This window comes from Xenopus laevis, chromosome 8S (genome assembly GCF_017654675.1).
Source record: "Xenopus laevis strain J_2021 chromosome 8S, Xenopus_laevis_v10.1, whole genome shotgun sequence".
Classification (NCBI taxonomy): Eukaryota; Metazoa; Chordata; class Amphibia; order Anura; family Pipidae; genus Xenopus; species Xenopus laevis.
Window position 1 is genome coordinate 52,993,908 of NC_054386.1, and position 25,802 is coordinate 53,019,709.

General features: G+C 39.6%; 1 protein-coding gene across 2 annotated transcripts; it reads right to left on the bottom strand.

Moving 5' to 3' along the window:
* Positions 1-1,887: 1,887 nt before the first annotated feature.
* LOC108700070 (magnesium transporter protein 1-like) lies at positions 1,888-25,802 on the bottom strand. 2 transcript variants are annotated; one of them, XM_018232937.1, is made up of 11 exons: positions 25,610-25,802; positions 24,340-24,509; positions 23,179-23,296; positions 19,399-19,539; positions 19,045-19,185; positions 16,820-16,906; positions 16,553-16,642; positions 8,984-9,047; positions 7,360-7,434; positions 5,828-5,918; positions 1,888-3,078 (listed from the first exon to the last, which is right to left on the bottom strand). In XM_018232937.1, the coding sequence occupies exons 1-11, from the start codon at positions 25,691-25,693 to the stop codon at positions 3,063-3,065; spliced, it is 1,077 nt and encodes a 358-aa protein (XP_018088426.1). In that variant the 5' UTR covers positions 25,694-25,802; the 3' UTR covers positions 1,888-3,062. The 2 variants fall into 2 exon arrangements, with proteins under 2 accessions (XP_018088426.1, XP_018088427.1); XM_018232938.1 differs by lacking the exon at positions 16,820-16,906.

Below are 25,802 nucleotides of genomic sequence, written 5' to 3' on the forward strand. Positions count from 1 at the left end.
TTACACTTTACAAGTACATTAGAGGACATTATAGACAAATGGCAGGGGACCTTTTTACCCATAAAGTGGATCACCGTACCAGAGGCCACCCCTTTAGACTAGAAGAAAAGAACTTTCATTTGAAGCAACGTAGGGGGTTCTTCACAGTCAGGACAGTGAGGTTGTGGAATGCACTGCCGGGTGATGTTGTGATCGCTGATTCAGTTAATGCCTTTAAGAATGGCTTGGATGATTTTTTGGACAGATATAATATCAAAGGCTATTGTGATACTAAGCTCTATAGTTAGTATAGGTTTGGGTATATAGAACTTAATTAAAAGTAGAGAGGGGTGTATGTATGGATGCTGGGTTTTCATTTGGAGGGGTTGAACTTGATGGACTTTGTCTTTTTTCAACCCAATTTAACTATGTAACTATGTAACTATTATAACTGATGACATTGCCAAGCATTGTTTATAATTATCTAATAAACCAGAGCCATCAATATCTTGTAAATTATATCTTTATAAAAGGTGCGGTCAGTGATGTCATCAGTTATAGTTGGAGCTTAGTGATGTAATTTCTGTCATGACTCACTGCAACGTGTTTACTATGATAAAGAAAGAACCCCCATTGAAAAATGAGGGTGTTAGTCAACTTGGCGTTCCATGACCTGTCCTTATATTTTACAATAGTGGGTACTTTATTCACTATATAATTTACAGAAAAATATAATATTGAGATAGAATTGAATTGTTTTTTTAAAATGAGTTCTTTTAAATTATTTTTAATCTTTGTATAATGTGTTTTAAAATTGATATACATGATATATACTTAATAGGCTATGATGTCACTGAACGTTTAAATCATTCAAGACATGGGTTGGTGGATTAGCACCCCTGAGGAAGTGTGTATAGCACACGAAACATGTTGGAATTATAACTATCTTGAGAAATAAAAATTTATTTATTTAATATTCGCAAGAAGCAATCCCCTCCTCCCCCTGATTCTACAGTTGCAGCGTGCTGGATTATCGTAAAGGAGAAAGGAGGGAACACAGGTGATCAAAAGGAAGATTAGCGGAGAACAGCACAAAGGATATGTTGGAAGGCTTGATTCAGACAAGAAATGTGTGAGTATATCCAAAGCAATTATTGTGATTAATGTGCTTAGCAATACACACTATTGTGCATTCACTCCACTGACCAGAAGCGGCGAAGAGAACAAGAGGAGGGGAGAGAGATACGTGACAGGAGCTGCAAAAGAGAGCAGGAGATCGGCAAACAAGAATCTGGAGGCCATATCCCAAACATTCCTCTGACAATGCTGGAGAGATCAAGGAGAGGGGAGAGAGATCTGTGACATGAGCTACAGATGAGAGCTGGAGATAGTAAACTATATAGTGTGTCTGAAATACACGAACTAAAGGTGAGCACAATAGAAACAAAGTGTAGAACTGCAACATTTTTAAAAACACATACTATTGTGTGCCTTTTTGTATCTTCCATTTCCACGAGGTTCCCATTTGAAGAGTGATTTGCCTGACATATAGAGGAGAATTATAAGGACAGTGTGGGAATTTACAAAGCTTGTGTTTAAATTTGAATGTGGTAAGAACTGTGGTCTTTCCATGTAACATGCAGCACTATTATATATTGTTGAAGTATTGTTTGTAGAAATATCTCCAAGTCTACTTGTAGTGCAGTTCTAACCTTTGCATTATACAATCTAAATCTTACTGTAAGCAGTTGCTCAGGACAGGAAATCCTAGCAATATTGGCAAATGTTGCAGGGCATCAGGTAAAAAAAAAAAAAAGCCATAGTAAGTGTCTTTTCATTTTGCTACGTGCCAAAAAACATGAATTCCTTCTTAAGCATGGTATTTAAAAACAGAGACTTCCACAGAGGTTCAGAGTAAAATATTTTATTGAAAATTGTCTATAATAAACAAGTCAATAAAACAGCTTCTTCAAATTACAGAAACTCAAATCCCTTGGAGGCGGAACTGCATGAATTCACAAGGCACTTTGAATGTCTAGTTAATGGGTATTTCCAGTAACAAGTTATTATACCACACATAATTAACTTCAAGAGAGTTGAATATATTCAGGCACATTGTTGGTTTTTAAGAAGTCAGTTGCTTCTGTATTTAGCCTTACGAGAGAACTCCTAGAAGGGAAGTAGATCTACTTTTACTGCATAGGAACAGTGTACAGACATGACTCAATTGCAAAAAAAGTGCATTTGGTACCAGTAGGTGATTTTAATGCATCCTTCTGTGCTGCATTTTTTATTTGTAACAAAAATGGATGAGACTACTGCAAATAGATTTTTACTACTTAGTTACAAAGTTTAAGTTGTAACCTTTCAAAGTAAAACACGGATTCTTGAAAATAAAAAAACACAGAAACTAGCTAATTTTCTACTGCCATATAAATATAATTGGCATTGCACAGTTGTGAGTGATTTTAGACAAATCTAGTTGTGCTTTGTATTTTGCATTTGCACTTATGACGAAAAACAGATGCAAAATTATATACAGTTAAGACAAAAACAGTACCTATTTTGTTTCTTCCACAACAAGACAAGATAAATCAATGTGTAGGTCAAGCAGAAGTCTGCATAAGTACTCTGTTTCCAGAGAATACACCATACCTTTATCAAATTAGTTGTGAAGTAGCTAGGCATAGAGATATGTGCAACACAAAATGAACTGATGAAAAATCTCATTATGCACGATTATTGTCAAAATGAACTCACATCTGTGCTAAAACATTCTGTAAAAAATTGTCAAAAAAAAAGTTAAGAGAATTTAATAAAAAGTAATGATGTAGCCTTATGGTTAAAGAAAACAAAAGAAAAACGAAACTATATTAAAACAAAACACCTCTGGCTGAATTTTACCAAGGCACCGTAGGTCTTCTTTGGTTTGTCGTTACCAATACAGTGTCATCTTACACAGAATATCATTTGCTGGAGAAGGTGTCACTTTCCAAAGTGTAACTCGATATGATGCAGTCTATCAGCCGAAGGTTTATGTAGAGAGTGAATTGTAGATGTGGCTTGACTGGCAGAAGATTCTTCTATGTCATGAGAAAACTTAAAAAAAAAAAAAAAAAAAAAAAAAAAAAAAAACGGTGTTAGAAACACGGCAAAGCAAGAAACCCAAATTTCATCCAAATGAAGTGTTTTGTATAAAGCTGAATAGATGTTATATTACCATTCCACAACTAGATATGTCTTGTTCTGCCATTTCTACAACTAGGCTCTAATATCACTTAACAGACTTTAACTGAACATTAGGTGAGCATTTTGCAGAAATATTGGGTTAAAAAACAAAAAAAAAAGGCAACACAAGAGGCAGATGATGCCCAAAACTCATTTTCCTGCAGCATGATAAGTCAGTGTACGAAGGAAATGGTTTAGTAACTGCATTTTTTTTTTTGCTTCTTACATTGTACTAAATAATATCCTTAAAAGGAGAACAAAACTGAAAAGGGTCCTCTTCCATAGTGCATAAAATTACCCATGCAGCCCTGCCTTGCCCCATACCTAAGCAGAGTATGCAGGCTTTCAGGAGTTCATTGCATACGGAACATGCACACTGGAAACTAACTGGGACTTGTTGTCTAAACTGCATGTTCGGTTTTGACGATCAGCGTTGCACGTGACATGGCTAAACATGTAGGCGGTTAAACTGTGCTACTCTTTGTTCCCAGTTTTGGTTTAGGTATAGGGCAAGGGGGCAGCTGCAGGGGGGAGCATTAGATGCAGTTTAGGAGGGGTAGAAATATTCTGGGTAGGTGTTCTGCCTCCCTTCCTAAGCATTAAAAGTGTGATTTCTAACTTATCAAGTTGTCTTGAAATAGCAATAATTTACAACCTCAGGAATTTTAGCAGACAGTTGAACTCAATCAGAATGGCACCTTGAAGATCGTTGAGTAGTTTATTTGAAAACTGTGAACATCCGGATAGGTCAAAAGATTATAATGTGATCCACTCTAGCAATATACATGTAGTTCAAAATGGAGCCTAGCATAAACTACTGGACCAGTGGAGTAAACCAAACAGACAGATCAGAGGGGTCAACAGGAGGGGAGATGGAACAAAACAAGAAAAGCAACCATGAAACAAATTATGCATGTGTAACATGACAGTTGGCACTTTTCAAAAATAGGCATAAAGGAGAACAAAGTCCAACTATCTATCATACATAAGGCACCATGCATCAGACTGTTTTGTTGCATTGAGGCACTTTGCAAGCTGAGAATTTGCCCTGTGTACTCTAAAAGATTGTGTTTTCTGCATCAAGTCTGTGCACTAATCCATGTGAAAAGAATCCATTAAACAGCTGCATTTTTTTCTTACAAATTCAAGCAAAGGTTCACTTCGACTTTTAATTGACTACTACGCTTACTAAGATTTTACACTTTCCCTGTTTTTCTATATATTTTACCAAATATATTCTTATACCACTTCCCTAGATAACAATACATACAATCTAAGCAACCTTGCAATAAATCTCAGTTTTCATGTTTTTCTGGCTCAATTCATATAAGCAAAGCAGGTTTCTGGCACCATTGATCCAGTAACCAGTGGAACCAAAAAACAGATTTCATATTTTTAATATGTACAATTTTACTCAATTCCTGTGTTAGTCTTTTGTGTGAATCACAACTTAGTTGCTAGACTCAAGTCTCTAACAACCAGATAGCAGGTAAAGGGAACCCTTGGCATTTATACAAAGTTACTATTTCTAGTTCAATCATAATATATTGTTAGTGTTTTGGGGCAGGCAACTTATTCCTGCCATATACTGAAAATCCTAGCACTTATTTATTTATTTTCACTGTCTACTTTATAATAACTGTACCCTTGTGTATACTTATGGCACTAAATAAATACAATTACATACAGTATATTAAGCATCTGTGTTAAATAACAAACATGCTTACATTATACCTTTCTAAGTTTACCTTTTGAATGTGTCCTTGCTTCAGTCAAGGGAAGTTAATTGGTAAATTGCTATTTGATCTGGCTACAAATGTAATTATTTTTTCCTTACAATTTGTTCAATTAGGGCTAAGTTTTATAATTGGTCCATGTATTAACACATAGTTATGCAAAACAAAGACACTACTGCTTATTATTTTTATTGGTTTGGTCCTTGTTTTTTTGCTCAGCACCTGTATATATTAATATACGACGATGGATAATGAAGCAATAAAAAAAAACGAATTTACCTATAAGTACCTGACTACATAAATAATTCACGTCTGCAGCAGAGGTGTATGGGGCAGATTTATCAACGGTCGAGGTGAATTTTCGAATTCAAAAAATTCAAATTTCGAGCTACTTCGACTTGGGAATAGTCCAAATTTGATTAGAATTTGAAAAAAACCCAGAAAATTCAAATATTGAAATATATCATGTACTGTCTCTTTAAAAATTTGACTTCGACCATTCACCATCTAAAACCTGCTGAACTGATGTTTTAGCCTATGGGGGGGACCTCCTAGAACCCATTTGGAGTCAATTGGTGGACTTTTTGGGAAAAACTTTAATTCGAATTCAATCTAATTTGCTATTAGTTTGAGTCGAATTCTGCCGAAAACAGACCTATTCGGCCAAAAAACTCGAAAAACAAATTCGACCCTTGATAAATATGCCCCTATATGTAGAGTATAGGCTTGCATATTCAAGCATTTGACATTCATAGGTTATGGGATTATTGTGGCTATAAAGTACAATTAAATTCAAGAAAAGTTGTTTAATAAAATCTGATTGGTCATCAATTAATACATCCAGATTCAACCTGATTGGGGATTGAAAGCAATAGGAACAGTACCTGTATGGATAGCCATGGTATTTAGATCTGAAGACTGATAGCAGCCAGCTGAAGAAGATAACCACAAGGGTTATGCCGGCTATACACATTACTGTTAAAAGAATAACACAGTGTACTCAGTTTAGCAATAATGAAAACCAGATAAGCTTTACAGAAATATGAATTCCAGAGACAGATTTGTTTCACAAACTTTGATAAGCATATATCACATTTCATATAACAGCTTATATACTAAATGTAAAATTCCAAGTTCTATAAAATGCAGTAAATATGCAGTGAATAGAATTCAGGAAACATGCATGTTTGGTGCCGGGCCAATTCTTAAAGGGGTGGTTCACCTTTAAATTAACTTTTAGTATGTTTATAGAATATACAATTCTAAACAACTTTTCAATTGGTCTTCATTATTATTATTTTTTTTAGTTATTTGCCTTTTTCTTTGGCTTCTTCTCAGCTTTCATCATCTAAAAACAAATGCTCTGTAAAGCTATACATTTATTGTTATTGCTACTTTTTAATACTCATCTATCTATGCAGGTCCTCTCCTATTCATATTCCAGTCTCTTATTTAAATCAGACCATGGTTGCTAGGGAAATGTGGACCCTAGCAAAGAGCTGCTGAATAAAAAGCTAAATAACTCAGAAACCATAAATAATAAAAATTGAAAACCAATAGAAAATTGTCTCAGAATATCACCCTCTACATAATACTAAAAGTTAATTTGAAGGTGAACAACCTCTAAGACTGTGCCACTTCTATGTCTGCTCACAGCTCTAAACAAAATATAAGCTGCATAGCCAGCTGAAACTCTGCCTGCAGTTTCCTAGAGATGCCCCAAAACTTAGTTATGTGAAACTTAACTAAAAAATTTGAATGTACTCAACTTGAATGTGAGATTATTTATGAAAAAACGTGAACGTCTAACATTCATTCGAATAGCAACGACCCGAAACTTCTAATCGAATAGCGTTTTCCCTCCTAAAAAAACTTGAATGTCAGGAAGCCTTTTAACATCTTCAAATGGTTCAGTTGACCTCTGCCACTGATTTCTACAAGAACTCCATGGTCGAGTTGTGATAAATCTCACATTTGGATTTACATTCGAATTGTTCAAATTGTGAGTTTTGACCAAAAAAAAATATTCGAAAATTCTAATTCAAATTTACCATTCGAACCTTAGTAAATCTTAGGTTTAACTTTAAAGGAATATTCTGCCTTAGACTATCATGCCCAGACTGAAGAGTCTTCCCCAACATTGTAACATACCTGTATAGATAATTTTTATATATTGCATGATACATTTCCCTGATTTTACACCATTTTTTCTGGTCCCTTGAAATACTTGATGAGCATTCTACTGTAAACTGGTAAACTACTCTCTAGACTACACAGGGGCAGTGAAAGCATATATTAAAAATAAAACAAAACATAGGACTGTTTTAAATCCTCTCTTTTAGCATGTCAAGGACATCTTATACCAGTTACCATAAAATATTAGTAAAAGAGTAAAAAAAAAAATGTAATTACTCACTTTTCCGTTTTCCAACATCCAAGTCTGATGTGGCAGCTTCATGCAGGAGAACCATACCCAAGGTCACAGCACCATCTATAGAAAGAGTTATGGTGCAAACAAGCTATATTGGTTCTTGAATTAACTACAACTAGTTTACAGTTTCATTCAACCCTTTCAGCACCAGACAAGTTTCCCATTTGATATGCATCAAATGCCAGACGGCACTCCAATTCTGTAACAAGATATAGGACTCTAAATACCTAAAATAATAATAGAGAAATAAAGAAACATACTTTATTATATGCACATCCAAAATACACATTTTCAGATACCAAATACACATTTTTATGGAAATTCCTGACTTATTTAGAAAAAAACCCACGAGGGAAATACAGATTACAAAAAAAAGTAGAAACTAGAAAGTATACATTCTGACAAAATCAATCTACTTCAAAAGAGTGCAAATCTGTACTAAAGTTAGGTGGTTTTAGGAAACTTCTGAATATTGACATAAACCTCCCAAATGCACAATTCCACTAGTTCCTCTATGCAATTAATTTTTGAAAGGCATAAACAAGCACCGTATCTGAATTTAGAGTGTGTCCCTGCCAGAATCTATCTGCTGAACTAACCCTTGATTGCCCTCCAGTTGCTCTGCTAACCCTCCTCCTCCTGCTTCTTCTGCTGATCCTGCGCACAACAGTAATCAACTCAAATTTTAAGTAGGAATCACCACTCCCTCTCCTATTCTTTGCTGCTGCCTTATTGCTTACGGTCATAATTATTCTTGCCTGGCTACAGTAATTCTACAAGAGCAGCAGAGAACTATATTAATTTTGCTTGACTTCTATCAGCTCTACTTCTTCTCTAGGTCATTAAGTCTGTATTGCTGGTATCAAGGGGTTGAAATCTTTCCGTGGCTGAACTTAATATAATAGAAATGATCTCTGGTGGTAGGAGGTTACTGTGCCATAAATTCAATGGCCTCCAAAAGTAAATTGTAATTTGTTAAATTAGTTATATTTTATATATTATTTATATCAGATCTTGTGAAGCTTATTCTGCTTCGGATTCTCTTTTTTTTTTTTTTTTTTTGCAATCCCTTTGGAAAACATGGTAACAGGTGTAAGCATATCATTCTGACTAACCCTCTGTGGTTATGAAGCTGCCTATAAAATGTACTGTCAGGGAACACCAAGGAAACCAGTACTGTATACAAGGTATGTAAGATATTTGCGTGAAAAGGGCACAATATTATGTGTATTTCTCCATTGTTAGACTGGTGAATATAAAAACTCCAGGGAAAGAGTGTGTGTTTCTGCAGAAAGCATTGCTGAATTGATGTACCGGCTTAGGAAAAGCTAGATAATGGATCTCTGGATTGAATAGAGAAGAGCAGGGTGGGCCTTCCATTTCATGCTCCATTAAGTGTGTTCAGCTGCCCAGGTAAAGGTAGCTAACTAATTAGACTGCAGGTGAGCTGTCGTTAAAAGGGAGGTGTGCTTCCTCCTAAAGACCTCCTGGAGTGGAGGAGGGTGAGGGGCCATGGAAACCTCTTTGAGTGGAGGAAAGAGATTTGTGTGGAGGAAAGAGATATGTATGATCTATCCCCCACTTGTATAGTACAAAAAAAAAAGGATACTGAATAATAGTACAATGTGTGTTTCTGCCACAAACTGTGCTTGACTGCTTCCATGGATGTAGTTCTGCAAAAAAACAGATGGGAAAGATTAAAGGGGAACTAAAGTCTAAAATATAATAATGCTAGAATGTTGTATTTTCTATATTAAACATGAACTTACTGCACCAGAAGCCTAATAAAACAAACAATCTATGCTTTTAAAGGGGGTCACCATCTTGTAACTTTGTTAAACATCTTTGCAAGACAAAGACTATGCACATGCTCAGTGTGGTCTGGACTGCTGCTTAGGGATCGTCCTAAATTATCAAAAACAGCACAAGTCAAATAAAGGGATTTTATACTTACTGGAAAATTCTTTTCTAGTAGGCCCAATCTGTCAGTGCAAAGTTGTGGGTTAATGTCAATCTCATCTCTGGAGGCAGGACAGAAGAATAAGACTCTTGACCCCCCTCCCCTAGTGTATAAGCTCTGGCTCCACCTCCCCTTGCCAGTTCATTTGTAAAGCTTAAATGAGGTGGAGTATCTCAGGAAAGTAGGAAGTAAGGTCGGTTAGTAACATAGAAATTTTGTGTCCACAGACCCATACTAAAATCAGCCTGGGTATGACTTATTGCACTGACAGTTCATGCCTACTAGAAAAGGATTTTCCAGTAAGTATAAAATCCCTTTTTCTCTAGTCGGCCCTCCTGTCAGTGCAAACATGTGGGGACCTCCAAAAGCTGTCCCGTAATTTAGAGTGGGTAATAATAGAAACTTGTTGTAACATTTAAGTGTTAAGTTTACTGTATAATGCATTAAAAAAAAGTGCAATTTTTACTAAGATACTGAAAGAATACTGTTACTGTGTAGTCTTTAACCTGTAATACCTTGCAGCCAAACACAGCCGAAGTTGAAGCAAAAACACGTAGTTTATAAAACTTTATAAAAGTGTTGGGACAAGTGGCTGCCTTGCATATTTGTTCAGGTGTAGCCAAGTTATGTAAGGCCCATGAAGTACTTTGCGCAGAGTGAGCCTTGATTTGGAATGGCTTTGGTGTTTTGTTGATGTCATAAGCAAGATTGATTGTGTCTACTAAACCATCTATCAATGGTTCTTTTGGAAACTCCTTGACCTTTGTAAGTTGTGGAGTATGATATCAACAGAGAGTCTGATTTCCATAAGACTACAGTCCGTTTTAAATAGGTGCAAATTGTTCTCACCACATCTAGTTTGTGTAACTGTTTTTCTATATCATTCACTGGGTTTGGGCAAAGGGATGGTAAGACTAACTCCCCCCGGTACCATTCTGAGGACGACTATCCTGATGCATAACAAACCATGGTTCTTTGCAAGAAAAAAAGGTGGTCTGGCATGTACAAAAGCGCTGTATAGTGGAGTCTTCTGCCCACCGGATATTTGAAAGTGCTGATACAGCCGAAATCCGAGACCTTAGTGTGTTCAGTGCAAGGCCTCTAGTGAAGCCATCTGTAAGGAATTCTGTGATTACCCGAGTTGTTCTGTCCGTCCATACTATTTGGCTGAACACCAGGTAGGAAATGTATACCATACCTTGTGGTATGCTTTTGTGGTGGATGGATTCCGAGCCTGGAGCAGGATGTTTATGGCTGATGGTGGAAAACCACTTTGTGATAATAATAGGGTCTCAAGAACCAGGCCGTCAAATTGAGCATGGCCAGGTTGTGGTGTCTGGCTGGACTCTGAATGAGGAGGTCCAGTCATAGAAGTACTCGCCAAGGTCTGGACATTGACATATTGACGAAGTCCGTGTACCATAGTCTGTTCGGCCAGTCGGGCGCAATGAGAATGGTCGTGGTCTGTTCCTGTATTATCTTGGCAATTATCCTGGGAAGGATCGCCAGTGGTGGGAATGCATACACTTTGTTGAAAGTCCATGGAATTACCAGTGCATCTGTGTATGCGCTCCCGGGTCTCTGGTCCTGAAAGTTTGAAATTGTGCCTGGACGCTAAGATATCTATGTCCGGTAGGCCCCATCTTTGTGCTAGTTGTGCGAATACCTTGTCATGTAGGGCCCATTCCCCTTGGTCAATTGTCTGTCTGCTGAGGAAGTCCGCTTCCCAGTTCCAGACTCCGGGAATGAATACTGCAGATATGGCTGGAACCATGTTTTCTGCCCATGACATCACCTTTGCTAAGTCCTGCATAGCTAGGCTGCTCCATGTGCCTCCCTGCTTGTTGACATAAGCAACAGCCGTGGCATTGTCTGGTCATGGTCTGGCGTCGGTTGTAACTATCACCATAGTTGAGCCCAGCTTCTGCCCTGGGACAAATGGGTGCGCATTGTCCACTAGGACAAGCACTCTCTGGTTGTGGGGAGCAGGGGAATGATCTGCTGAAAATCCTGGTGATTTTTGTTCCAGTGTTGAAGGAAGTTGCATTGTAAGGGTTGCATGTGAAACCTTGCATAAGGTATCGCTTCTAGTGCTTCTACCATGTAGCCTAGTAGTTGGGGGTAATCTGCTGCTGATACCCTGTCCTTGTAGAGGAAGGACCGAGTACTGCTGATCAAGGTTTGTATTTTGTCGTGTGTGAGTTGGACTATTTGTTGATTGAAGTCAAACATTAGTTTCAATTCAATTCTTTGTGACGGAATGAGGAAGCTCTTGCTTTGGTTTATTAACCAGCCGTGCTGTTGCAGGACCTGTATACAGGTCTCTGTATCGGCTGTTGCTTGCATTACAGACTGAGCTCTCAGGAGTAAATCATCCAGATATGGTAGAATATGAACTTCAGTTCGTCGCAGGTATGCCATAATTGGTGCCAAGACCTTTGTAAATACCCTTGGAGCCGTGCAGAGGCCAAAATCCAAAGTGTTGTGAACTGGAAGTGCTGGTCTCTGACAGCAAATCTCAGGAATGGTTGTGACTTAGGATGAATTGGTATGTGCAGGTAAGCATCCTGCAGGTCGATTGACGTCATGAAATTGTCGGCTTCCATGAAGGCTATGGTGGAACGCACAGACTCCATGTTGAACTTGTGGTTGGCAACAAATTTGTCAAACTTTTTTAGGTTGAGGACTGGTCTGAAGGAGCCTTCCTTTTTTTTCACACCAGAAAGAGGGTGGAGCAGAAGCCTCAAAACTTTTGAAGTTCCGGAACTGGAGCAATGACTCCTGCTTGTAGTAGAGAAGAGATTGCTAGATCTAATGCCTTCCTTTTTCCTGTGGAGGGCATAGGCAGAACAAATTGTTTTGGAGGGGGGGCTGAGAAGGGAATTTTGTATCCGAATTGGATGATTTGCAGTACCCATTGGTCTGTGACATGGGTCTCCCAGTAGGAAAGGAACCATGTCAGACGACCTACTTGGGATGCTTGTTGGCCTACTTCTCTGTGATCCCTGGTCAGCATTGGAATTATAAAAGGAGGGGGATCGAAAGGATCAGTAATTTCTATGTAGTACCCTGCTGTTGAATGTGAGCATTTGAGGAGGTAATGAGGGAAGAGTTGAGTAGCAGGTCAGTAGAGGAGCGTAGTAAGTGGTTGGGTGAGTATATAGAGATGAGTTCAGAGGTGTAGGGTGGGGCAGAGTTATGAAGTGCTTTGAAAGTCAGGGTCATTAATTTGAATTTGATTCTGAAAGGTAACGGAAGCCAGTGCAGGGATTGACAGAATGGCGTGACAGAGGAGGAGCGGTTGCTGAGGTGTATGAGCCTCGCAGCAATGTTCATTATGGATTGGAGAAGTGACAGTCTCTGGAGGGGAAGGCCAATTAAAAGAGAGTTACAGTAGTCTAGACGTGATATGATGAGAGAGTGAATAAGAATTTTGGCAGCATCTTGGGTGATAAATGATCGTAATTTTGGATATGTTCCTTAGGTGGAAGTGACATGATTTAATAAGTGACTGGATATGAGGAGTGAATGGCAGGGCAGAATCTAGGATAACCCCAAGGCACCAGGGGTGTTAGTGGAATTGTTAACTATGATGGATACTTCCAGGATGTTACTGGTGTTAGTTGGAGGAAAGAGAACCATTTCAGTTTTAGAGAGGTTTAATTTAAGGTAGCGTTGCGACATCCAGGTAGAGATAGCGGACAGGCAGGAGGAGACGCAAGTTAGGAGTTCAGGGTTGAGATCAGGAGATGAGAAATAGATCTGAGTATCGTCAGCATAGAGCATAGAGGTGGTAGTGGAAACCATGCGAATTGATTAATTTGCCGAAGGGAGAATAGTAATGGTCCCAGGACAGAGCCTTGAGGAACACTAACAGAAAGAGGTAGAATATGCTACTCAGTTGTAGGAGAAACTGAAGGAACGATTGGTGATGTAAGAAGAGAACCAGGACAGGGCTGTGTCACGAAGGACAAGCGAATGGAGGTACTGGAGGAGGAGAGGTGATCTACAGTGTCAAATGTGGCTGAGAGATCAAGCAGTATTAGTGAGAAATGATTGTTGGGTTTAACAGTTAAAAGGTCATATGAGGCTCCTGTGCTTTGTGCAGGGCCGGAACAAGGGGTAGGCAGAAGAGGCAGCTGCCTAGGGCGCAACGATTGAGGAGCGCTGGGCAGCTACCTCTTCTGCCTACCCCTAGACCTGGCTGCGCTCCTAACAGCACTTATGCGTGCCATCGTTGCCGTGCATACGCACACCAGCGTCGTCGCGCATGCGTGCGAATGGCGCCAAAAGCTCCGTGAGAAAGGGTGCCAAACAGCAAGTACCACACTGGTCGCCTTAAAAGGTAAGGGAGGGAGTGTAAGAAACTGTAGTTCTGTTTACCCTCACCTTATGTTACACAGAAGTGTTGGCCATTGGGTGTAATCATAGGTAGCTCAGCATACGTTTTACTCTAATACAAGTGCTGCTGAACGGTATTAGGCCTACCAACAGAATGGTGAGCACATATTCCACTTGCTGTAAACTAAGCAAGGAGGGAATTACTGTCCTCCGAGTCTGGATGCTTTCTGTTCTTTGTGCAGAATCCAGGGCTGACGCACTGCAAGGAGGGAAAGTCACCATACGTTGGGAGACAGCTCAGCATGTCCCCATAACTTGATGAATAACTGCTGCATGCAGTGTGCTTCAAGTGATTCCACTTGCTGCACAACGCACTGCAAGGCGTGAAGTCACCATACGTTAGGAGACAGCTCAGCATGTCCCCATCCTTGAAGGTAAAACTCGGAAGCTAAGAAAAAGAAAATAAGTAAGAAAACAACTTTTCTGTCCTTCATCTCTGAGGCAGAACAAAGAACTGGCAAGGGGAGGTGGAGCCAGAGCTTATATACTAGGGGAGGGGGTCAAGAGTCTTATTCTTCTGTTCTGCCTCCAGAGATGAGATTGACATTAACCCACACCTTTTCACTGACAGGAGGGCCAAGTAGAGAAAATATCTGCCAGAAGCCAATACAGCAAGACTGATTAATAATCAGAATATACAGACTGCACTGGGTCCTGTGCGGTCATGTTACATAGTTAAAATGGGTTGAAAGTCCATCAAGTTCAACCCCTCCAAATGAAAACCCAGCATCCATACTCACACCCCTCCCTACTTTTAATTAAATTCTATATACCCATACCTATACTAACTTTAGAGCTTAGTATCACAATAGCCTTTGATATTATGTCTGTCCAAAAAATCATCCAAGCCATTCTTAAAGGCATTAACTGAATCAGCAATCACAAAATCTCCCGGCAGTGCATTCCACAACCTCACTGTCCTGACTGTGAAGAACCCCCTACGTTGCTTCAAATGAAAGTTCTTTTCTTCTAGTTTAAAGGGGTGGCCTCTTGTACGGTGATCCACTTTATGGTTAAAAAGGTCCCCTGCTATTTGTCTATAATGTCCTCTAATGTACTTGTAAAGTGTAATCATGTCCCCTCGCAAGCACCTTTTTTACAGAGAAAACAACCCCAACCTTGACAGTCTACCCTCATAATTTAAGTCTTCCATCCCTCTATCTAACCTATTTAGTTGCACGTCTCTGCACTCTCTCCAGCTCATCTATATCCCTCTTAAGGACTGGAGTCCAAAACTGCACTGCATACTCCAGATGAGGCCTTACCAGGGACCTATAAAGAGGCATAATTATGTTTTCATCCCTTGAGTTAATGCCCTTTTTTATGCAAGACAGAACTTTATTTGCTTTAGTAGCCACAGAATGACACTGCCCAGAATTAGACAACGTGTTATCTACAAAGACCCCTAGATCCTTCTCATTTAAGGAAACTCCCAACACACTGCCATTTAGTGTATAACTTGCATTTATATTATTTTTGCCAAAGTGCATAACCTTGCATTTATCAACATTGAACCTCATTTTCCAGTTTGCTGCCCAGTTTTCCAATTTAGACACATCACTCTGCAAAGTGGCAGCATCCTGCATGGAACCTATAGTTCTGCACAATTTAGTATCATCTGCAAAAATAGAAACAGTACTTTCAATGCCCACCTCCAGGTCATTAATAAACAAGTTGAAAAGCAAGGGACCTAGTACAGAGCCCTGCGGTACTCCACTAACAACACTGGTCCAATTAGAAAATGTTCCATTTACCACCACTCTTTGTAGTCTTTTAGCCAGTTCTCTATCCAGGTACAAATGCTATGTTCCAGGCCAACATTCCTTAATTTAACCAGTAACCTTTTGTGTGGCACTGTATCAAATGCTTTAGCAAAGTCTAAGTAAATCACATCCACTGCCATCCCAGAATCAAGGTCTCTACTTACCTTCTCATAAAAAGAAATTAAGTTAGTCTGGCAAGATCTATTATGCATAAAACCATGCTGGCACAAACTCATAGTATTATGATTTGCTATGAAGTCTAGTATCTTATCCTTTATTAACCCTTCGAAAAGCTTTCCTACCACTGACGTCCAATACAAATCTCTACACAGTCACTGACTGCTCTACAGGGAAACAAACAAAGCTGCTGGAGTTCTGCATGGCTGGGAAGAAAGGTGGGGGGTTGCCCCTGCTGTTTGCAAGTATGATCATTTCCCTACAGAGCAGCTAGGGACAGTCTGAAGTTTCCTATCCACTAGGGATGCACCGAATCCAGGATTTGGTACGGGATTCGGCTATGATTTGGCCTTTTTCAGCAGGATTCGGATTCGGCCGAATCCTTCTGCCTGGCCGAACCGAATCCAAATCCTAATTTGCATATTCAAATTAGGGGCGGGGAGGGAAATCGCATGACTTTTTGTCACAAAACAAGGAAGTAAAAAATGTTCTCCTCTTCCCACCCCTAATTTGCATATGCAAATTAGGGTTCGGATTCGGTTCAGTATTTGGCTAAGGATTCGGTGGTTCGGCTGAATCCAAAATAGTGGATTCGGTGCATCCCTATCTACGGAAGTCAGAGCAAGTAAAACGAAGGGGAAATTTCACTGCATACTGTCATGTTTCTTACAAAAACAGTACAAATTTTTGAATAAAAGTATATTGGAGATAGGATTCTTTTTCATTAAAGAAAGTAAAAATTAGATTTTTTTTTGCCTTTACACAAGTAATTTAGTTATGTATTGTACGCACATTAGAAGATAGTAAATGTACTCGCTGTGCGTACACAAATGATTATATAAATATACTAGCAGATGTATAAAGCTTTTTATTTTACCACTTGATTAGTATGTGGATTCTTGTGAGCATAAGGGGGTCCTCTTATATGATTCCACATCTGACCTGATGTCATCGCCAAGACAAAACACTGCAATAAAAAGGAACAAAATGACAAATGCACACTGATGCTTGCAGCACTGTTACACTTAATAACCATTAAAATATAGAGAGAGAGAGAGAGAGAGATTTTCCTTGAGGGAAAATATTAGCAAATACATCAGGTTAATTTTGCTAGGATATTTCTTTGCAAATTTCTTGAAACTACCTGAAGGCCAGGAACCATCACGGTCAGGGGCATTAGAAGAAGTAAAGGCTGGAGGTCAAAATTGGTAATAAAGGCAAGTGGGTGGGCCTACAAGAGAATGGGAATGCATTGTTACTTAGAATGGGAGAGGATCTTTACTCCATTGTTCCAGTATTGTACATATGTATGTATGCCAAACCATGCTTGAGAAAGGGTGTACAAAGATCCAGATACTTTGTAGTATGAAACTCTATTCAGATAAGTATTCAACTATGACTGAGGACTTGCTATATGCCCTTTTACTCTATATCAGTGCTGTCCAACTTCTATGGTACCGAGGGCCGGAATTTTTCTAATCTACATGGTGGAGGGCCGATAACGGAAGCCAGTGTTAGCCACTCCCTGTTTTAGACCACACCTACTTTAAACCACACCCCTGTTACCGCAAGACCACGTCCACATTAATAGCACACCAAAAAAACAAATGGTTGGTGCACACTGCAGTGATCAGGGCCGGAACTAGGGGTAGGCAGAGTAGAGCTGGCAGAGTAGAGCTGTCAGGACGCCATCATTGAGGGGCGCACTTTTAAGGGGATTTCTTTTTCGTTTTTTAATTCTTTCGGGGTTTTTTCAAGCGTTTATTTAATAATTTGATTCAGTAATCATGGTCACCCAGTTGGGTGGAATCCATCTCGTTCCCCTTCTCCCTCTTGCCGGCAAGTAATAGCTCCTTCTGTGCGGTGCACCGCGACATGCGTGTCAATGACGTCACCGATATGTTGGATGACAGAGAGAGGCAGAGAGCTGGCAGCCTGCTTGGTGTGGCTCGCTCTCGCTACTCTCAGCCCTGCACAGTTGCACTGAACTCAAGACATTCTTTCTATTACTATAAAGTGTGAAGCTTCCTGCTGGCACAGCCAGGTACAGATTTGGGGGCTATATGTTTGCTGTTCCTGCTGGGCTGGGCGCTGACACAGGTACATAAATACTTGGAGGCAATAGGATGTGATCAGATTTATTTTTGGCTGCTGCTGACAGGTAAAGATTAGGGGCAATATGATGACTGCAGGAGGGCTGTATTATGGATGGCTTCTGAGCTTGCTGGTACAGGAGGCAGTAATATAAATGAAAAAGTGCTGTACATTTTCCTGCTCTCTTTATTAAAAAAACCATCATGGTAAGGAGGGAAATGGTAATACAGGACAGGGGGCACTGATTGAAGCTCTGGCCTAGGGTGCCAAATTTCCTTGTGCCTGCCCTGGCAAGGATGTCACTCGTACATGAAAAAAGCTAAATCATATTAAGACATACCCGTAAATCGATATGCCTCCTCCTCCCCTGTGTTTAATACATTACCCCAGCATATGATTAAACACCTTAGGGGCCACTAACAATAATTTTCAAATGCTAACAAACCCCCAGAACAAATACCAAAGTATGACACACACAGGGAGCATAGGGCAGACAGAGTATGACACACACAGGGAGCATATGGAAGACAGAATAGAGCAGGAGACAGGAATCAGGACCAGTCTAAGATGTACTACATACAGTGACACAGTGCTGGTGCCCCATTAGCATTTTGAATAAGATGTGAACAGTTTCTGTCTGGGTCTCAGGTGTGAACAGTACATGCCTTTAAAATGTGAACAATAGAGGTATTTTAAGTGTGAACAATACAGGGGATTACAGTGTCAATTTGAGGTTTAACAATGAGGTTTAAACATGCCCCCCCCACATAAGGGGGGGGAATGCGGCCCGTGGGCCGCCAGTTGGACAGCCCTGCTCTATATGATAGTACACAATAAAAGTTAAGTGCAATGCTTATTTACTAAAAATCAAATGCAAGTTACTTTGTTGGACATTTTGACCCTAGATCAGGAACTTTCCTGAGGCACTTTGTGTACAGAAAAAAATTCCAGTCATTGGGACAAAAAGGTTCAGCCAAATTAAATATTTGAATCTACTTAACAAAAATGGATGCACAGACATTACATTTTAAAGTTGCAAAAGCCTGTGAACACATTCAAGAATGGCTTTGTCCTTATGGGATGGCAGTACAGACAAAGCAGTCATATTTATAAATAATTCTGCAAATAAAGGGAAAATAACAAAAGGAGATAAATAGGCAAGGGAATATATGAGAGAAATAATTAAAAAAAACAAAACAACACAGCTCATGAAAGCTTGTTTACATAGATATTTTTTTGGGAAGTGATCTTGTTATAGCTGATACAAGTACTTACCAAAGCAGCCAAGGCCCATCCAGTTTTGTTACACAGAAAGTCAAGATTACTTCTTCTCAAATAGACAAGGCCACCGATCACAGCTAACAGCAGACCCAGCATCAAAGGGCCTGCATAATTTGGGGGCCTTATGACCCGTATCTGCGCAAAGAAAAGAAGAAGCATTTTTCTCCCCTCTTTGCAAAATTATTATTTCAATAACACTGATCAATTTAGAATATCTATAGTTGAAGTGTATATTGCACTGCAATTGAACACCTGATCCCCATCCTCCTTGGCATGTTTGCTGCAAATCATACCATTTTTCTGTTCTTCATAAGTGAGTTTTACATCAAGGAGACACACTACACTTACATTGACATCTGTCCGATCTGCAACCCAGCGTGCGAGTTGCTCCGCTGCAAATCCCCGAACCTGAAGCTCATATGTGTCCCCTCTCTTGGACTTCCCTTTTGGAGGGAAATGAATGAATGTTGGAGCAGAATTCATATTTAACTATAAGAAATAGACACGGACAGTTAGAAAGCATTTGGAATAAAATACACTGTTTAAATCCATGAAGAGAGATCTCTACAATTTCATCTGAAAGTATTAGCCACTTCTATAAACTTTGGTATTAATTTTTGTAAATATTTTTTGTTTGCTTGTTTTCTAGCTCTCCAGCTTGGCATTTAAAAATGTTCACAAGTTAAAGGTGTGGTTCACCTTTAAGGTAACTTATATTATAGAACGGCTAATTCTAAGCAACTTTTCAATTGGTTTTCTTTTTTTTTTTTTTTTTATAGTTAGTTATTTGCATTTTTCTTCTGACTCTTTGAAGCTTTCAAATCCCTTCTAAAAAACAAACGCTATGTAAAGCTACAAATGTATTGTTACTTTTTATTACTGACCCTTCTATTCGGGCCCTCTCCTATTCATATTTGAGTTTCTTATTCAAATCTTGGTTGCTAGGGTAATTTGGACCCTAAGATGCAAACTGAAGAACTGCTAAATAAAAAGCTAAATAACTCAAAAACCACAAATAATAAAAAATTAAAACAAATTGCAAATTGTCTCAGAATATCAATCTCTACATCATACTAAAAGTTATCTCAAAGGAATAACCCCTTTAAAAAATATTACTATGCACTGGATGGGCCCTCGTCCCCCCCATCAGTTAAAACATTGAAGCAATTGGTCAATAAAACCATACCATTAATTACACATACCTCAGAAGCACGGGGCACACAGAGAAAATTTGTCAAAATTTGGACCCCATGGTGTGGACCAGTATTATACAAATTTCCTAGGCTGAGAGCCTAATGTAGAGTACATAACTCAATATACCCCTCAGACTGGTCTTCTACACTTGACCCACATGGTAATGTCCACACAACTTCTATAACCAATGTCGGATTTACTGCAGTGCAATGTTGGCTTGGCATAATGTGATATGTTTGTTTGTTTATATCTTCATTACTTAACCTAATAAAAACTTACCTTTAAAAAAAAAATGGTCACCAGATGATGGGGTCAGTCACTCCAGAAACCAAAAGGATTGTGAAGCCAGAGATGTATTGTCATGGCTATTTTATTTCTCATGTGGCTCGCTCCTATTAATTTCCCTGCCTGACATTAATCAATAGTGGTTGATCAACAATGCTGTCCCACCGACTGTGTCTGCAGAGATAAGCTCTTTATAGGAGCATTAGTACTGATAAATAGATGGTGCTGCAGTTACCTACTCTATATGCAGTATCACTCTTACTACATGTATCACCTCAGTCCATATACTATATTCCGGTTGTAGTGATTTCACGGGCCATTCTGGGGCTTCTGCCATCTTAGGCATCAGCGGGTCAAAGAGGGGCAGCATCACTAGTGCAGGCCCTGAATCATTCCTCTTGGGCATGTGCAAACAGACTACACATATAATGAAGCACTTATGGATCTCTGCCAATGCCAGTTATCTTAAATAAAAAAACAGCAATTTATTTCTTACGCCATCATTATACATGGTTTGTTGTATTCATGCATAGATATATGCAATAGGACTACAGAGACCAATATTACAATCTTAAAGGAACAGAAACACCAAAAAAATGTGTTTTAAATTAGTTAAAATATAATATTCTTGTTTGCTCCAGAAACTTTACTACAGTTTATATAAACAAGCTGCCATGTAGCCAAGGGGGCAGCCATTCAAGGCTGAAAAAGGAAAAATGGCACAGGATACCCAGCAGATAACCGATAAGTTCTGTAGTATACAATGGTATGCTATAGGTCTTATCTGTTCTTTACTGTGTATCATGTGCTTGAATGGCTGTCCCATGGCTATGCAGAAGTTTGTTTATATAAACTATACAGTAGTTGTGTTTCTGAAGCAAACATACCAGTTTTATCAGTGCAGGGCAACACTACATTATATTGTCATTCCTTTAAAACACTAATTTTTTGGTGTTGCTGAGTGTTCCTTTAACTCATACAAGGGCAAAAGTGGCAGTAACCGATGACCTACAAAATTGCACTGTCATACAATTATAGAACAACTTTGAGGCAAATTGGAAAGGCTTTGGATGTTTTTTTTTTGCCTTCCTCTGGATCAACTGGCAGTTAGGCAGGTTAATAGAGTTAAAAGGTTGAACTTGATGAACTTGTGTCTTTTTTCAACCTAACTTACTATGTTACTATGTTACATCAGTCATTTATTTCCCTTTCTTTAACTTTATCATAATGCCATTTAATTTTTACACACAACTGGAAGGGCCATTAACACAAAACAATTACATATTGTAATTATTGTAATTATATATGTATTGAATTGCATGCCAAATTTTTAACATTCACTAATGAAAACAGTTTGCTTTACAAGTTTTGATATACAGCAGTGCTGTCCAACTTCTGTGGTACCGAGGGCTAGAATTTTTCTGGTCTACATGGTGGAGGGCCGAAAATGGAAGCCAGTGTTAGCCACTCCCTGTTTTACACCACACCCACTTTAAACAAAACCCATGTTACCAGAAGACCACACACCACACAATCCACATTAATAGCACACAAAAAAACAAATGGTTGGTGCTCACTGTAGGGATATCAATCATATGTGAAAAAGTTAAGTCATAGTAAGATGTACCCCTAAATCCATATGCCTCCTCCTCCCCTACGGATAACACAGCACCCCCTCCCCAGCACATGATTAAACACCTTAGGGCACCCTAATAATACATTTTCTAATGCTAACAAATCCCCAGAACAAATACCAGGCGTATGTTCAACAGGCAGAGCAGGCACACACTGGCAGAATATGGCACACAAAGACAGTGTATGGCACACACAGGGAGCCTAGGGAAGGCAGAACAGAGCAGGAGACAGGGAAACCTATCAGGACCAGTCTAAAATGTACTACATACAGTGACACAGTGCTGGTGCCCCATTAGCATTTTCAATGAGGTGTGAGCAATGTGGGCAGTTTCAGTCTGGGTCTCCGGTATGAACAGTACAGGACTTTTGGGGTGTGAACAATAGAGGTGTCACAGGTGTGAACAATGCAGAGGGGATTACATGTGTGAACAATACAGGGAATTACATTCTGACTTTGAGGTTTAAACAATGCAGGGGACAATTAATCTCTGCAGTGATACCTTTTAAATTTTACACATGTTAAGAAGTCACAGCAGGCACAGGGGGGCCACACAAGGGGGGGTCACGGGCCACATGGCCGCCAGTTGGACAGCCCTGATATACAGCATAATATATAGTATTAATAAGGCTACCTTTTAAGTTCCAAATGCAAGGCCAACACTGGAATATCAGGCAAAAGATAAATTGTGGTTTAAGGACTCGTGCTCAACATGAGACCAATGAACTCATTGTTCTCAGTATACTTTTTGCATAGTGTTTTAATTATAAAAATGTGTATGGTTGTGATGTGAAATTTAAAGTGCTTACATCTCCCAACTTCTTCAGAGCAATTGGGGGAGGAGAAAGGCGGTTAAATAAAAAAAAATGACCAGTCCATCAATTAACTCCTGTTATTTACACTGCTAAATAAAGAAAACACTTGCAGGTTGAAATCACTGCATTTGAAGCTGTTTATTCAGTTTTCCTACTTCTATTATCCTGAATTCTACGGAGGTAAAGGACAAGTTTACTCACCATCTGGAAGACGTCAGATCCTTCATCAAAATCTACCATGGCAAAGAAAATCCTGTTTGTAAAAGCACTTGAGTAACGCCAGGAATTTGCAAGTATTTGGTATTCTTCATCAGCCTGCCTGTAAAAATTAAGCATGAATAGAAATATTCATATTTAAATTATACAAAAGAACTGTATGCTTATAGCTTCCTTGAGACCCCTGGCATCCAATTGATATGTCACTGATATAGGATCACGATACTCAGTTAATGTATAGTGCTCCCCACTCTATCCTTTCTGTGTTTACTTCTCCACCCACCGTTTTGCTACTATCTCCTGGATTGTAGATGTGCCCAACATAGTTTATTTTTCTGTGGGTTTTTTTTTTCTTTTTCTCTTTATTTAGTAATTTCTTATTCGCAAAGTACGCCAACGTGTTATGTAATCTGCTGGTGTCTTTTGATAATTTTTGTCTTGAGATGCCCCATGTACAAGCACTGTATCTTATCTTATTCTTGATTTTTTTGATTGCAGGATTCTCATGCTATTGTACTTTTGATATTTTGCGAAACACGTAAATAAAGAATTTATAAAAAAAAAAATTATACAAAAGAATTTTTGAGCTAATAATTAAAGGAGACATTTTGTGTAAAAAATAAGAATGTACCAGTACATTATACTTATTTAGATATAGAAGAATTGTGTTTAAAAAAAGTACTGTTTTAGGCTGATTTATTTATTATAAATTATTATAAAACCCCTAATAATCCCTCCCTTCTCTTCCACCTCCTGCTCCCTGAATTCCAAGGCTTTGCAGGGGAGCTGGCAGCTCTCAGCTCACTGCACTGAAAGACAGGAACCAATCAGCAGCTAGAATGACCTGAAAGGGAACTGAAGCCTATCTGTGCTTGTGTGACTGCAGGACTGTGATTGGCTGTTCCCCTCCTGCTGTGCTTCTGGCAGGGATCGTTAGGACACGCCCACCCCTCATTTGAAACACAGACAGGGACCAGAGAAAATCTATAGGGAGCTCCAATAAAGGGGCTATTTTTAAAGATAATGTTAATTTTTAGCAGCATGTAAAAGCAACACCATAATTGCCTACAAAATTAGGGTTTTTTCCTATACGTCTCCTTTAAGGTAAGATTGAATGCATATATAGAAACGAGACAATATTCTTACTTGCATACCACACATTGCCTGTGTGTTTGAAGAGCAGTAAACATCACTACAACAGAATAATTCCTTGGAGGAGACTTGATAAGACGTCTGAATTTATCACCGTTCATGTGGATAACAGGTCGTTTGCTAGCCCAGTCCATTAATTGTCCAACTTTTTCTGACAGCACCATCTGCAAATAAAGGGGAAAAGTTAACCCTCTCCAATATATTGCTACAGTGCAGTAAACCATACAGAAAATTTACAAAAAAATGTAAGCCACATTTATTTAGGTTCAGGCAAGCCACCAGTAGCCTGGAGGAAACTACACTACAATGTCACTAAACGTATGTAGTTTTAGGCAGGACACATGTTCTTTCCATTATGGGCCCCTGTTTTATCTATATTAGTGTGATGCCCCTTGGAAGGGCTGCCATCTGCAAGGGTTCACAGACAGGCTAGCTAGGAGTTAATCAGCAACGGCACCTCTGAAAAGGCCCCTGAAGGGATTGCATGACTGCCATCAGCAAAGGCACCCCCTTGAATGGTTGGCATGGACAGCATAAGCAAAGGCACCTCCTGAACAGTTGGCATGGACAGCATCAGCAAAGGCACCCCCTGAATGGTTGGCATGGACAGAATCAGCAAAGGCACCCCCGAACTGTTGGCATGAACAGCATTAGCAAAGGCACCTCCTGAATGGTTCGCATGGGCAGCATCAGCAAAAGGCACCCCTGAACAGTTGGCATGGACAGCATTAGCAAAGGCACCCCTTGAACGCTTGTATGGACAGTATCATTATAGAACCTCCTTGAAGGGTTAACATAGCCTCCATCAGCAAAGACTTCCCCCAATGGGCTGGTATGGGCACCATCCGCAAAGGGACCCCTTGAAGGGCTGGCATAGGCTCCATCCGCAAAGTACCCACTCGAAGGGCTGGCATGGGCATCATCCACAAAAGACTCCCGCCCCCCCCTCCCTCCCAAGGGATGCAAGAAGCACCTATGCAAGTAAGGAATTGGGGCTGCCCCCATGAGTGCTTCCGCAACTACAATGACCCCAGATAGACTGGCAAAAGTGTCCCTGCAAACTCATAGGCCGGCTTCAGTGCTTCTGCAACACCAACGATCCAGTTGGACGGCCAGCAGAACCTATGCAGGGAGCGCCTGAATGAAAATAAAGCAGCACATAAGCCATTTAATGACACCTTTAACATTTTAACAGTAATTCCTATCTAACAATTCTGCCCCAGGAAGAGTAGCTATTCGCAATAAGAATTTCGACTACACTAACCTCTTTTTTCTTCTGTCCTTCAGAGAGACCGCCGCACATTGCAAGAAGTATTCCCCCAAACAGTAACCCCTTGAACCAGGCCATGTTCCCGGCGAAACTTTGCTCCTACACGGAAGCAAAGTCAACAGCGCCATTATGTCACCACGTTAAAGGAAGGCGCATTCCAGCCAAATCCTGTAATTGGCTGGAAGCA